This window comes from Gopherus evgoodei, chromosome 8 (genome assembly GCF_007399415.2).
Source record: "Gopherus evgoodei ecotype Sinaloan lineage chromosome 8, rGopEvg1_v1.p, whole genome shotgun sequence".
NCBI classification, from domain to species: domain Eukaryota; kingdom Metazoa; phylum Chordata; order Testudines; family Testudinidae; genus Gopherus; species Gopherus evgoodei.
This window is the reverse complement of record NC_044329.1, coordinates 54,547,095-54,562,587: the sequence shown is the minus strand read 5'-3', so window position 1 is coordinate 54,562,587 and position 15,493 is coordinate 54,547,095. Positions and strand designations below refer to the sequence as shown.

Genomic DNA, 15,493 nt, shown 5'->3' with positions numbered 1-15,493 from the left:
TACAACCGCATCTGCTCTGACCCCTCAGACAGAGACCAACACCTACAAAATCTCCACCAAGCATTCTCAAAACTACAATACCCACACGAGGAAATAAAGAAACAGATCAACAGAGCCAGACGTGTACCCAGAAGCCTCCTACTGCAAGACAAACCCAAGAGAGAAACCAACAGGACTCCACTGGCCATCACATACAGCCCCCAGCTAAAACCCCTCCAACGCATCATCAAGGATCTACAACCCATCCTGGACAATGATCCCACACTTTCACAGGCCTTGGGTGGCAGGCCAATCCTTGCCCACAGACAACCTGCCAACCTGAAACATATTCTCACCAGCAACTGCACACCACACCGTAATAACTCTAGCTCAGGAACCAATCCATGCAACAAACCTCGATGCCAACTCTGCCCACATATCTACACCAGCAACACCATCACAGGACCTAACCAGATCAGCCACACCATCACTGGTTCATTCACCTGCACATCCACCAATGTAATATACGCCATCATATGCCAGCAATGCCCCTCTGCTATGTACATCGGCCAAACTGGACAGTCTCTACGGAAAAGGATAAATGGACACAAATCAGACATTAGGAATGGCAATATACAAAAACCTGTAGGAGAGCACTTCAACCTCCCTGGCCACACTATAGCAGACCTTAAGGTGGCCATCCTGCAGCAAAAAAACTTCAGGACCAGACTTCAAAGAGAAACTGCTGAGCTTCAGTTCATCTGCAAATTTGACACCATCAGCTCAGGATTGAACAAAGACTGTGAATGGCTTGCCAATTACAGAACCAGTTTCTCCTCTCTTGGTTTTCACACCTCAACTGCTAGAACAGGGCCTCATCCCCCCTGATTGAACTGACCTCGTTATCTCTAGCTTGCTTGCTAGCACACATATATATACCTGCCCCTGGATATTTCCATTACATGCATCTGAGGAAGTGGGTATTCACCCACGAAAGCTCATGCTCTAAAACGTCTGTTAGTCTATAAGGTGCCACAGGATTCTTTGCTGCTTTTACAGATCCAGACTAACACGGCTACCCTCTGATACCTAACATCTTTGTTTTTTTGACAGCAGTTGCACATTGAGCTGAGGTCTTCACACTGAGCTGTCCACAATGATTCCCAGACCCCTTACCCAAACTGATCGTTAATTTAACCCTTCTAAGGTATATGAGTAGTTGATTTTTTTCCCTCCAGTGTGAATTACTCTGCATTTACCATCAATATACTTCATCTGTCATCATGTTGCCCATTCACCAACCTTGGTTAGGTCTCTCTGATGTTCTTCACAGTCTTCTGTGGATTTGACTAACCTAAATAACACTATATCATCTGGAAAAAAATTTGCTTTCTCACTGCTCACCCCCCTTCCCAGATCACTCACAAATATACTAAACACAAAGACCTAGTACAGAACTTTAAGGCACCCTCATTCTTCACTTTTTGCCAGGATGAAAATTGACTATTTATGCTCACTGTCTCTTGGTCAATTTTTGATCCATGATAATACTTTACCTCTCACGCCGATTACTTAATTTCTTTTAGCAGTCTCTCGTGAGGAACCTAATTAAAACCCTTTGAAAGTCTACGTAAACTATGCCCATCTTGTTCTTTTTTTATCCATTACTTTGTTGACATGTGCTAAGCATTCTAATAAGTTAGGGTGATATTATTTCCTTCCACAGAAACCCTGCTCATTGGACTGTATCATGTCATGACGTTTTAACAACATTTTTTGTTCTACTCAATGAGCAGGTTGGAGATTGATGTCTCAGGCACCCTCTCTGAAGTGAACTGGTGCAAAATAAAAACAAAACAAAATAAAACAAAAACAAGAGAATAATTAAATAGCGAACCCAATAGTTCCATACCTGTCCAAGTGAAAGGCTGTCACCTCAGCATTGTGTCTGTCATATCCAGCATATGGCTCTCCTTCTACTACATAGTCTCTGGCATATCTGTAAATGCAATGAATGATGAAAAAACAAAATGATTTATGGGGGATTCTCCTCAGTAAAGTTAAGAGTCACACAAGCAAGAATCATTGAAATGGAATTGGTTCTGGGTCACCTCCAAAATGATTTCTTGTGGGAGAGGAGGAATGAGGTTAGTGAAATTAAAGAGTGTAAAGATTAGCAGAGAAGTACATAGTGAGAACAGGGTACTCACGAATTGATCTCAGTCACCTGGCAAGCTAGGACCAGTCAAACAAAATGAGTTTTAATACAACCTCAGAGCAAAGAATACAAGCCATATCTATAGAATCGGGGACTCTATCCTAGAAAGCAGTGACTCCGAAAAGGATTTAGTAATCATAGTGGACAAAGCTCAACATCAGCTCCTAGTGTGATGATGTGACCAAAAGTGCTAGTGCAATCCTTGCATGTATAAACGGGGTCAATAATAGACTGAGAGGTAACTTGATTACAGTGAATAAGTATCTTCCTAGGGCAAAAATACCAGGAGTTAACAGGCTCTTTAATCTAACAGAAAGAGACATAACAAGACTCAATTGCTGGAAGCTGAAGCCAGACAAATTCACTAAAAAAAAGAGTGCCTTCTAATTTGAAGATGATTAACCAATGTAACAAACTACCAAGGAGAATGGTGGATTCTACATCTTCTGATGTTTTCAAATCAAGACTGGATGCCTTTCTGTAAATTATGCTTTAGTCAAACACAAGTTACTGAGATCAATATGGGGGTAATAGAGTGAAATTTTATGGCATGAGATATACTAGATGATCTAATAATCCTTAAAATCTGCAGCTAGTTAGTGCAAGTTAGACAATTAATAGCCCTAGGGACTACCCAGAACAGGTACAGCAGCAGTGCATGTCTGCCACAATATCTGCTAGTGTGCTTTAATCCTGACCCATCTTTTGGTTGAGAGGATAGCTTATGACTAAGGCTAACGATTTAATCATGGATATTTTTAGTAGAAGTCATGGAAAGGTCACAGGCAAGAAACAAAAAAACAAACAAAAAAACCCCACAGCCCGTGACCTGTCCATTATGTATTCCATAAATACCTGAAGGGCGGGGGGAGGGGGAGAACGCTCCCAGAAGGGGAGCCCGCAGCACCAGCAGCTATGGGGGGAGTCCCAGGGGGCCAGCAGCTGCTCCAGCCACCACTGTGGGGGGAGCCCTGGGGCCAGCCGCTGCTCCAGCTGCCCCGGGACCACTGCCAAGCTGCAGCTGCTCCCACTACTCCAGGGACTGCTGCTCAGGTGGCCCCCGGAGCCAGCTGCCAGGGGCCGTGAGAAGAGCAGCTGGTGCGGCTGGTCCTGAGGCCACTCCAGCAGTGGCTGGCTGCAGACCCAGTACAGCAGTCCATGGGGCCAGCTGCTCAGGTGGCCCTGGGGTCAGCCACCCTGGCTGTTGCAGAAGTCATGGAAGTTGCAGGAAGTCATGGAATCCGTGACAAACACAGAGCCCTACTTATGACCCGGAGGAGAGGTCCAGTCAAATCGTTGCTTTAGAACATAAGAATGGCCATACTACTTCAGACCAATGGTCTATCGAGCCCAGTACCCTGTCTCCCAACTGTGACCAATGCCAGATGCTTCAGAGGGAAAGAATAGAACAGGGCAATTATCGAGTGATCCATCCCCTCTCATACAGTCCCAGCTTCTGGCAGTTAGAGGCTTAGGACACCCAGGGTTGTGTCCCTGATCATCTTGGCTAGTAGTCATTGATGGACCAAACCTCCATGAATTTATTAATTCTTTTTTTAACCAAATTACTGTTGTGGCCTTTACAACATCCCCTGGCAACAAGTTCCACAGGTTGACTGTATCTTGTTTGAAGTAGTACTTCCTTATGTTTGCCTTGAACCTGCTGCCTATTAATTTCATTGGGTGACCCCTGGTTCTTGTGTTATGTGAAGGGATAAACACTTCCTTATTCATTTTCTCCATACCATTCATGATTTTATAGACGTCTGTCATATCTCCTCTTATCTCTCTTTTCCAAGCTGAACAGTCCCACTCTTTTTAATCATATGGAAGCTGTTCCATACCCCTAATTATTTTTGTAGCCCTTCTTTGTACCTTCACCAATATTCATATATCTTTTCAGATGGGGTGACCAGAATTGCAAGCAGTATTCAAGATGGGGCATACCATGGATTTATATAGTGGCATTAAGATATTTTCGGTCTTATCTATCCCTTTCTTAATGGTTCATAACATTCCCAGGAGCCAGCACCCCATGTCAGCAGCTCCTCCAGCATGGTTGTAACCGCCTCCAGCCCTGCCCACAGCTGCTGGTGAGCAGGGTACCCACCCCAGCTGCTCCTGGGAACAACAGCATATCAGACTGCTGCTTTCACTGCTGCAGTTCCCGGTAGAGCCCTGCAGCTCTGTGGATACCGATTTATACCCACAGATATAGATTTCGTATCCGCACAGGGCTCTACTTTTTTGACTGCCCACTCAGTCTGCTAATTCTCCACACCTACCGGATTCAATCAGAAAGATGGCAAATAGGGAACCTGACTACCTGCTCTGGAGCTGAGTGTGGGCAATTGCTTAAAAACTTCCAGAATCCTACGAAAAAGAGGTAGGGATAAACTCCTACATCCTTGCCAAAAATTCCTCTCTGCATCCCCTTCTTTTCTCACATGCACTGCATACCACCATAAATTGTCTGGCATTCCTTTAAAAACATTCCTGGCTGTACATGTCCTTGATGCGTACATTTTGCTTGCCTGCACACCAACATTCCATTACTGGAATGTAACTTAAGGCTTTGTGTACTTCTTTATGGCATTCAGTTATATAAAAAGCACTATAGAAATACAGTAACAAGACATGGTAATTACAATACGCACGCAGTATCCTGTGCAAGCTGTATCACCACCACTTCAATGCAAAAAGTTCACAGTGTTTCAACACAGTACAGTCCAATGATGTAACTCCAAACCAGGCGTGCAAGTCGTCATTAGAGAAATGGCACTGAAAATTCCAGCAGTCCACCTTTTCCTCAAGGAAAGTTAGTTTAGAAAGCGTTACAGGAATACACAAGTCACATAAGCAGCTTTATGGTGGAATGAGAAAATGTTCAATCAAGGCAGAAATGCAATTTCCATATTGACAAATACAAGGAAGAACATAAAATATTACATTCCACTGGTAGCACCGCAACCTTCTAGGCCTAGTTTGAAGACAGCCATCAATTTCCATTTCTTGACACCCTATGAGACTCACTGCCATAAAGCACCCAGATTATGACAACTAGCCTCTCACTGTGGAATGCTACATGACTCCTCTTCAGATACCCGACATCTGGCCAGCAACACTGGTCAGAAGCCAGTGTTCAGCACTGCAAGGTTTGACCAACCTTGCTGATTATGTCTCTGAACTATAGAGAGGTTGGGTTTGGAGGTCAATGTTGAAAATCTCAGGTTCAGCTGGCAGACAAGCTGAATATTACCAAAGGATCAGCATGGCTCCATTCTACCTTCTGAATACTAGACTGCATCATATGCAATATGAACATATATCAGTTTATAAATTAAAGAATCAGCAGAGAGGAAAAACCCAAACAGGTTGTTTTATCCAGTCACTGATGGGTATATTTACCTCTTAGGTTTGAAGACCACTTTCTGTCCCCCTTCAAGTATCAGCAAAGCTTTCAGCTGGGTCCCTTTGTAGCCCACATCAGCTTTTATAATTTTCTTGGTAGCCATGGCATGCATAACAGCCCCTAGCTCCGGCGTCTCCTCGGGATACACTTCCCGTGGTACCACCCACTGGGCAGCAATCTCCCAGGGGGACTGCAGCGTATGATCAAGTCGGGGGTCTAGCTCCACACGCAAGCTTGCCATCATGCGGTGAAAGGCCCGCTGGTCCTCCCGGTTGGCAGCTGAAGTGTCCAAGTTGTCAATGACGAAAACTTTCATGAAAATGAAGATGACAAAGAGGATGGCCAGCAGCACCACTCGCTGCTTTAGCTTCATGGTGACCTTCAACCCCTTTCTCCTGACCCTCTCTTCCAAGGGCTACAGGAAGTCTATTAGAGATCAGGGTCAGGAGGGGAATGTGAATGCATTTCATTCATAATTTTCACTCTTGTGGGTCTATCATCACGGAAGTATCTTCTGGTACCTCTACAAATTAACCAAAAAATAAAAAAAAAGAAAAAGAAAAAATGTAAGTTTCACAGGTACCATCAACTCAAAATCTAGTCATGTTTGCTAAGCATGTTAAAGAATGCTGCACTTGCACCCCAGGCCCAAACTTCCTGCCAATTTTTGGGGTTTCACAATCCCACTTTCCTCTTTTGTAAATACTCTCCCTTGTTGCTGTGTGAACACGCCTCACAAACAACGGGAATGGACTGATACAGTTAAACGAACGATATACATAAAAGGCTGCCAAATACAGGAAACGTCCTCTATTATTGCACTTACAAGTCACAACTGAAATTACTGTAAGTACAGTAGGGAGAACATTTGGAAAGAATTATTATTTAAGTTGATGGTACCACATTTAAAAGCAGAAAATGCTCATTTAAAAAAAAAATGTGGTCCCTACCATATCTCCAAGTTCTCTGCACTACCCCAAGAAAATCAAAAGTGTGTACTAAATTCTGGTGTACTAAATCCATCCTTCATAGCAGTTTGCAAAAGTGATAGCCAAAAACATCTCCAGAGCAAACAAATAGAGGAGAAATAAACAATAGACAATTAACAGCCTCACAGACACAAAGGAAATTTAAAAAAAAAAAAAAATCACTCTGTTCTAAAACCTCAGCCCAACCAACTATGCTGTGACACATCTATGTCTTCGTATTTAAGACAGATGCAAGACATCTCCCTCTTCAATAAGTTTTGGCTGATAAATCGTTATCAATTAAGGCCCATCTGATGAGCAGTTAATCAAATCTAGTTAAATTAAATCAAGAAAAGAATATTCAAACATTATTAAACATAACCAGAACGCAGTTGAAAACTGACACTAAATCACCATCACTGTAGGAAACACATGGAGCTGATAGAGACTGCACATAGGAACATAAACAATTTTTTTCAAAATGGCCACAAACTGCACCCTGAGTGGTAGATGCTCACTGGGATGAGCAATAAATGGATGAGGCAGAAGTTACTTATTCAAGAAACAAGTAATAGCAGTGCACTTGCTTAGCTATTTTACCATCTACAACACAAGGACAGCCAAAGTGCATCCCACTGGCCAAATACAGATCACAGCCATCCCCACCTTCAGCATGCAAGTTGCGGCCCGCGTGTTCAGATTAACACGGACTACACTGCATGAGAGAATCAGTGTCTCTCTGCAGGCCATACACCCTGCGCTGAAGAGATGAGGGTAGGTGCAAATCTACCTTGTTTTAATGAGATAGATATCCTTGGGCTCCTAGCTGTCCTCAGGGAGGCACAGTAGGAGCACTCCTGCATGAAATCTTAATGTTAGACTAAAACAATAAGATGGGGGACAGCCTGGTGACCCACTTTTAAACCAAATTACAAGTTACAGCTAGGGACAAGCAGTTCCACACCCAGTCAACAGATCTCTATATTTTGAAAATGACTCTTTGTTCAGCTGGCTAACAGTTTTAAATGTGCAGCATAACAGTAGTAACTTTAGCCCCATCATTTTCATTTTGTCTCATTCGTGAGGTGACAGTTCAGATCAGATTGCTCATTTCCGGTCATACATCTTGCTTCTCAAACACTATTGATAACACCCATTTTCAGATATTAGTATGTAAACAATGTCATTGTAAAGGCAACTTGCATGCAGCTGACATGTGAATAACTTATTTAATGTGATTAGTCACTCAACACACCAAATTCCATGAAGGGAAAAGGAAGAATTAAAAGAGAGGCCAAATGCCCAAGCTGTGTCAATCTAGCACTACAGACACCTGATCTATGTAATACTTATCTGATCTGCCAATTATAAAAACAACCTCTCCTGGTATTGATCGGAAATGAGCCAGGAAATTCACATAAGCTAAAATTCATCCTTCAGTTCTATCTAGACAGGGCAGAATTTCTCTGAACAGAATGTCTGTGGTATGCAGGTTGGCAATGGGAATCAGCAGTACTGATGGCAGACCTTCAACTGACCAAAAAGGCCATACTCCTGCAAGTGCAGGATACAGGACTTATCTTCACTGCAACAGTTAGCTCAAATTAGTACACTTGGGTTACTCCACTCAAGCTAGTTTGAGTGACCACACTGCAAAACACCACTAAAACTATACAGAAATAGATTAACAGCTGATGAGTTATAATCACTGTCGTACCACCACTGCATTACTTCCTAGAGTTTTAGGAGCATTTGAGCTCCAATCATCCCTCCATTTATGGTTAACTAGCTCAAACTTAAAGCACCACTTAACTTGAGCTAGAGATTTGTGGATGTGGATGGGAATTGGATTAGGAGCTCAGTCTAACACTGCAGTCAAAACACACCCCCTAAGACATTAAACACTCATCCTGAGTGTAACAAAAGACCAAGCAGATTAATATGAACAGAATTTTATCTTCAACTCACTATATCTTTATTTATTTATTCATTCATTCACTTTATTTCACTTCATTATTTTAAATGTAACTAGTATAGGAACTTGCTTTCTTTTGTTTCCTTTTTTAAAATATCTCAGAGATTTATGAGAATTAACACTGGATCATACAGCCCACTTCAGAACCACTACTATCTACAATGGAAACACCTATTAAGGCTTTATTTATCCCAGTACTGAACAGATTAAAGCACTTAGTGAAAGACTATCACACTTGGTACCTAAAATTTAGGCACCTACATAAAGTGGCCTGATTCTTAGAAATGCTGAGCAACCACAGATTCCTTTGATTTCCAAGAGAGCTAATGGTGTTAAACACTTCTGAAAAACAGACCACATATATACAGGCACCTACACTGCCCTTCATTGTTATCTCCCTTCCCACCAAGCCTTCTGTGTATGTTGTTAATTGGTATTTAACAAAAAATATTCCATGAAAGATAACCATTCTTTGTCTCCTACACATTGTGGTTGCTGCTGGAATTAATACACAGTTGCAATTTGATCATTTGCTGAGAACAAATCACAGTCAGGAATCATCAAAATTTTAATGAAAGGCAGCAAGTTAATAAAGCATGGCAGAGCGCTGTAATGACACATTACTGGATCTCACTGTCAAAATGGTGCCTCAAAGCCTCCGATTCGAATTGCCCCCCTCTGTACTCCTCTAATAGCCCTAGTATCTGGCTGCTCAAAATCAGCTGCCAGGCGATCCCCCTCCACACTCCACCCCAGGGGAAACTTTTAACCCTTAGCCTCACAAATATTATGGAGTACACAGCAGGCTGCTATGACCATGGGAATATTTTCCTCATTTAGGTCTAACCTGCCATAAAGACAGCCCCAGTGTGCTTTTAATCTGCCAAAGGCATATTCTACGGTCATTCTGCACCTGCTCAGATTAATGTTGAAGTGCTCCTTCCTGCTGTCCAGGTTTCCCACACAAGGCTTCATGAGCCACGGAAGTAAAGGGTACACTGCGTCTCCCGGGATCACTACGGTCATTTCAACATCCTCATTTTGAATCTTCTGGTCTGGAAAGAAAGTCCCTGCTTGCAGCTTTCTGTAAAATCCAGAGTTTCTGAAGATGCATGTGTCATGTACCTTCCTGGACCACCACGTGTTGATAGTGAAACAGCCACGGAAAGCCACAAAGTACCTGCAATACCATAGAGAAGTACCCCTTTCTATTGATTTACTCTGTCACAAGATGGTCCAAGGCCAAAATTAGGATATGAATGCCATCTATCACCTTGCTGCAGTTAGGGATTCCCATTGCTGCAAAGCCATCCACCATTTCATGCACATTGCCAAGAGTCACAGTCCTTCATAGTAGTATGTGATTAATGGTCCTCCACGCTTGCATTAACGCAGCCCCAGTGATGGATCTCCATACTCCAAACTGATTTGCAACCGACCAGTAGCAGTCTGGAGTAGCCAGCTTACACACAGTGATTGCCACAAGCTTCTCCACTGAGAGGGCAGCTCTCATTTTGGTGTCCTTGAGCTGCAGTGTTGAGGTGAGCTCTGCACACAATTCCATGAAGGTGGCTTTCATATCTGAAATTCTGCAGCCACTGCATGCAGTCCTACCACTCAGTGCTTGTTTCCCAAACCTAGAAGTGACAGTCCTCCACATCCAACTGCTCCGTGAATGCCAAAAGTAATCTGGTGGTGTTCCTTTCCATGGCTCATAACAGGTTAGGCATCTCTCATTTGTGTTCAGATTGGGTGTTCATGATATACTGCATGACCAGCCATAATGTGTTCATAACAGTGACAGCAGAGAACAATGCAGGATCCATCCTTTCAGACAGAGATGGCAGGTGCACAGTAAACAGAGACCGTTGAAAAATGCCACAAAATGCACTCGGAAGCCCATGGAGCAATGGAATGGAAAAATGCATCATGAGATGTTGAGCCCTTACCATAATGCACTGCAACCCGTTCTGCCTTCCCACCCCTAGCTGCAGAAGGTGGTGAGTTGCACAGTGCACTGCTCTCTCTGTCGATGCTAGAGCACCAACTGTGGACATGCTCTGCTGAGAGAAGGAGTGTTATGAGAATATACTGGGTTATAATCATCGGCATAACTTCTGTCGACAAAACCCTTAGTGTAGGCAAGGCCTGAGAAAGTCCTTTCACGCAGTGCACACAAGTGTCTCAACTAAAGCATTCCCACCCACTTATTAAACAAAAACATATCTCAGTAACTTTCCTGCCTGTCTGGAAGGTTACTCATGCTACAGCCAAACAGCAGCTAAACCACTCTCTTCCCCAAACTCGCACTCTCAGTGGAAGCAACTCACCACAGTCAGCTCTCTGCTACTTGTTGAGGAAATGGAATCCATTTATATTCTTAAGACTTGGGGTCCTGCAACAGCCAACCACCTCTAAGTCAGCCCAGCACCACTTTCCAAAAGCAAAAAAAATCAGCAGGCACAGCACAAAACCAAAAGGGTGTATACTCTGGCACCTGAGAAATTAGAGAAGAACTGTACTTAGAGGGCAATGCCATTACAGGGACAGAATCAAAATTATCTAATAAGGTGCCTGTCACAATGTTGTCTGGACACAATTTACAAGACTTTCACTTGGTCATTAGGATTTTTAAATAAGGCAGAACAGGGAGAGGCCTCATTAGTCAGATCTGGACCCAGAATTTCATAGTTCAGTCACATGAAATACGCCATTCCATTCTGGCAGATTCCTTGGTAGCTCACCCTCTCTCTCCCTACATAGATCTTATCAGCATAGAATTCTTTTATTCACATACTCCCCCAGACATTATCTTAGAATCTGCAGACCCTCTTACCACCTCTCTTTCATTACCTGGTGATTGTTCTGTACTACTCTTATGATATAGTGCTTACAGCTTCCTACAAGTTTACTGGTTGGTACAGCATCTCCCTGCTCCCTTAATCTGTAACAACCTTCACCATACAGCCCTGCAGGCAGTCCTCTGACGCTGGGCCTATCCTAGAAATTTTTTCCTTAAGAAACACTTTCCATTGCACCTTCACCAGTGGCAGCAGTAGCGAGAGCTCAAGCAAAGACAAGGTACTGGTTGGTCACCAGCATTTTAACACTGTCATGAAAACCTGACATGAAGATAAAAAGTGTCAGTAAACACCAGCGTTTTTTTTTTAAGACACCAAAACTCCCCCTATTGCTACTACCAGTGGAGTGATAAGCAAAGGGGTAATTTAAGGAGACTAGTGTAGAAAAGGCCTTAAACTGATGGAAAATGACATGTATTTCCTTCTAGGTTTGGTGTCAATGATGCTAAGAACAAGTTTATTCAGCTGACAAATAAAAAGATGCACTAAAAACTCAAACTGAGATCTGAAAATCTACCTACAATCTTAAATAATAATGGGCCCAATCCTGCCAGGTGATGAGCCCACCCAGGGCTGGCACTTCCATTTAGGTGACCTAGGCGGTCGCCTAGGACGCCAGGATTTGGGAGGGCGGCAGACTGCTCCGGTGGACCTCCCACAGGCGTGCCTGTGGACGGTCCGCTGGTCCCACGGCAGGTCCACCAGAGCCACGGAACCAGCGGACCGTTCGCAGGGACGCCTGCGGCAGGTCCACCGGAGCCGTGGAACCAGCAACCTGGCCCTGCGCCTAGGGCGCCAAAAACCCTTGCGCCGCTCCTGAGCCCACCCTATCTCCACTGGCCTCAACAGCTCCACTGGCCTCAACAGAAGCTGAAGGTAAATAGCACCTCTACAGAATCAGAAGCATAGATTCTGGGATCAGATCTTAGCTGCCAATTTTGTTGACAACATGCAAGGCAGTACAAAATCTATGTGGCTCTCCTGGGACCAGGGCCGGCTCCAGGCGCCAGCATCCCAAGCAGGTGCTTGGGGTGGCAATCTGCAAGGAGCGGGAGTCCCTGTGTTTCTGCCCCCAAGCAGCACGCGAATTGCTGCCGCTGACAGCGGGAGCAGTACGTGTGCCTTTAGAGCGTCACGCACATTTCTGCGGCGGCGGCAATTCGGCGGCAGCCTCTATGTTCAGCTGTCTGGGATGGTGTAGCTTCTGTCTTCAGCCCCCATAGAAACGCAGGTGCCACCCTAACGGCACATGGACTGCCCCTGCCTTCCGTAGCGGCAATTCGGCGCGCTGCTTGGGGCGGCAAAAACAGTAGAGCCGGCCGTGCCTGGGACTTTGGTTTGCAAGTGGAAATAAATCGTGTTTTCTCACTGACTTATACCAACCAATGGTCTGGCCTTCAATGCTGAGCCAGGCTCACTTTAAATTTTTATTTTTATTATTTTTTTTTTTTAAAAAGGGAGCCTGAATCCATGCTTCTTATGACTGCCACATCTAATCTGTATGCTCAATGGTAAAACTTGTTTCTTTTTTTTCATCATTTGACAATGTCATTTGCTGAATCTCAGGTTTTACCTCCAAGCTTTCCCATAACCATAATGGCTGTTCGAAGTGGAACCAACTTACTGAAAAGGCAAAATTTTCCAATTACATAGGGTGGAGAGAGTTTTTGTTTGTTTTGAGGTGTTTATTTTAGATCTAACTGCAAAGGCCCTATAGAATGGAGGTAAGGTAAAACAGCAAAAAATTATTTGCTTTTGTTGTAAGATACACAGCGAAACACCTTGACTGGAAAAGTCAGCCAAAGACAGACTGTACTGCACTGAACGCTTAGAGATACTTCTAAGTAAAACGATCCCGTAAGGCAGTTTTCCTGTTGTTGGAGGGGTCTCACTGTGCAGGTTTTATGTTACTGCTAGGTAGACTACGAGGTCTAATGACAGTATAAAAACACTAACCTTCACTGTAGTGTATTAGAGTTTGAGTCCTGTGTCAGAAATGGCTAGAGTACAAGACAGCACTCAAACAATCCCTTTTTACTGAAGATTGGGTGGGGGAGGAGGGGAGAGAGTGAAATCTTTGTCCACTACCGTTCAGCCACTGAGAGGGTCCCAACAATTAAAGTGTGCTGTCTAATTGTTAGAGCAAATAACTTTGAGTCAGGACTCCTGGGTTTTATTTGTGGCAGCTGCTGACTGGCAGTGTGACCATGGACAAGTCATTAAACCATTCTGTGCCTCAGCTTCCCCATCTACAAAAGGGGGTTAATATTTTTCTAATTGCTAGGGCATGCAGGTATAGCTTTAATTGTTGTCTGTAAAGTGCTTTGAAATGCAAAGATGAAAGGGATCACAGAAGCATGAATTATTATTCAAATACTTTTCAAAATCAAGTAGAGGAGGCTTCTCGGGGGACTTCTCACAAGAGCACGATCTTATCTGAATGATCAGCTATGCTTGGGAAAGGCTCACAACCAACGCAGGGAAATCTGTGCTAAAGACCCGTTCCTACCATAGGCAGCCACTGTAAAGCCCTATCAAGGTTTCCAATGCAAGTTACTTCCACCCTTGCAGACCCAACTCTGGTGGGTGACTGGTCCCCTCAAAGGGTATCACTCTCCCTATCGCCCAACATACCAGCGCGGCTGCAGACGGGACCCCACACCGCCCCAGCGAAGCGGGGATTCCCAGAGAAAAGACCCCGACGCCCCTCGGGGCTCGTTATCCGCCCCACGGGCGCTCCGGCACCGCACGGGGGGTCGCTGCTGCTCTCCCACTGGACCCGAGTGGGTGACCGCGGCGCGGGGAAGGGGCGTGTCGGGCGGGAGAGGGGCGCCCCTTGCCCGTATGCGCGGGGCCCGTCCCCGCCAAGCCACGCAGGCAGCGCAGGGCCGCGGCCGCAGCGCTACGAGGCCCCCAGGCCGAAGGGGTCGAGCGCGGCGGGCCTGAAGCTCCCGACCCCGCTCCCCTGGCCCCGGCCCCGGGGCCCCTAGCGAGCGCCCAGCGCGCCGCTCCTGGGAAGACGCCACCCGGCGCCCCGTACTCACCCCCGCCGGCGCCCGCGCGCCATCCCCGGCCGGCGCTGCCAGTGCCAACAGCCCCGCGAGCTCTCCAACATGGTGGCGCCCGGCGCCGCAACCAATAGGACCGCCTCATCCGACATCACCGACCAATGGGGCCCCACCTTTCCCCGCTCCCTCACCGAAAGGACCAGAGGGGCTCCCGAATAGGGCAGCTCCTTTAACACGCCAGCCAATGGGACTGGCTCGTTGACCTCCATCCACGCCCACAACTATTCCCTGACAGCCAATAGGAGCGTGCCTAATTTAACTCCCTCCGCCCAAGCCAGACCCTCTGTCTAAGCCACACCCAATTAACCCTGCCCTGCTTGAGGCCTGGGAGCAAACAGCAGCCAGTGGAGGGTGGTGCTCAAGGTTGGGGGCAGTACCTGCTGCGAGAGAGGGGTAGTAAGAAGTATCTTGCCCCCTCCCCTACAGATTAGGGTTTGTCTGCAGTGGTCACTCATCAAAAATAATCCACATTAAGAAAAGATGTGATTTTAAAGAGGATTAGTTACACCAACTTAAGGCCACTTTATATCTGCATAAGTGTCCCCACACAGGGGTTTAACTAAGCAACTTTAAATTCACAGTTAATTCACATTCATGTTCATGAGTGTCTCCATGTAAACATACCCTAAGGTCAGAAGGGCCCAGACCATAGTTGCACTGGTGTCTCCCACATTCTTCCTAGCAGTTAACCAGAAGCCACACCTTCTACAGATCCCTCATCTCAGCCCCTGATCCACACAACCTGAATCCCCTCCCAGTATGTTTGCAGGTGAATTATTTTACTTTAGAAATAAAGGATCTAATGATAGCAATGGAAGGAATCATTGACACTCAGACACTATAGCATACAACATTTTAAATTTCATGCACATATAATTTGCTCCAGGTCTCAGCCATACCTCCACTGGGGCATGGCTGGTTGAGAAATATAGATACAGGCTCTGGTGCTTTCCCTCCTTTACCCAGAAAAGGGTGGAAGTGCTTTCTCCCATTAGAGGGGGGAATGGCACGC

General features: G+C 45.2%; 1 protein-coding gene across 7 annotated transcripts in view; it reads right to left on the bottom strand.

The window, feature by feature from the left end:
- The window catches only part of FAM20B (FAM20B glycosaminoglycan xylosylkinase), a 35,456-nt gene extending 20,914 nt beyond the window's left edge, over positions 1-14,542 (bottom strand). For 6 of the 7 annotated variants that reach the window (XM_030572051.1, XM_030572054.1, XM_030572053.1 and 3 more), the window contains exons 1-3: positions 14,458-14,542; positions 5,606-6,132; positions 1,892-1,978 (exon numbers count right to left, since the gene is read on the bottom strand). In XM_030572051.1, the coding sequence (XP_030427911.1) occupies positions 1,892-1,978; positions 5,606-5,982 (464 nt within the window). In that variant the 5' untranslated portion in view covers positions 5,983-6,132; positions 14,458-14,542. Of the gene's footprint in view, positions 1-1,891; positions 1,979-5,605; positions 6,133-10,882; positions 11,050-14,457 lie in introns of all 7 variants that reach the window. The other variant, XM_030572052.1, reaches the window with a different exon arrangement.
- Positions 14,543-15,493: the final 951 nt, after the last annotated feature.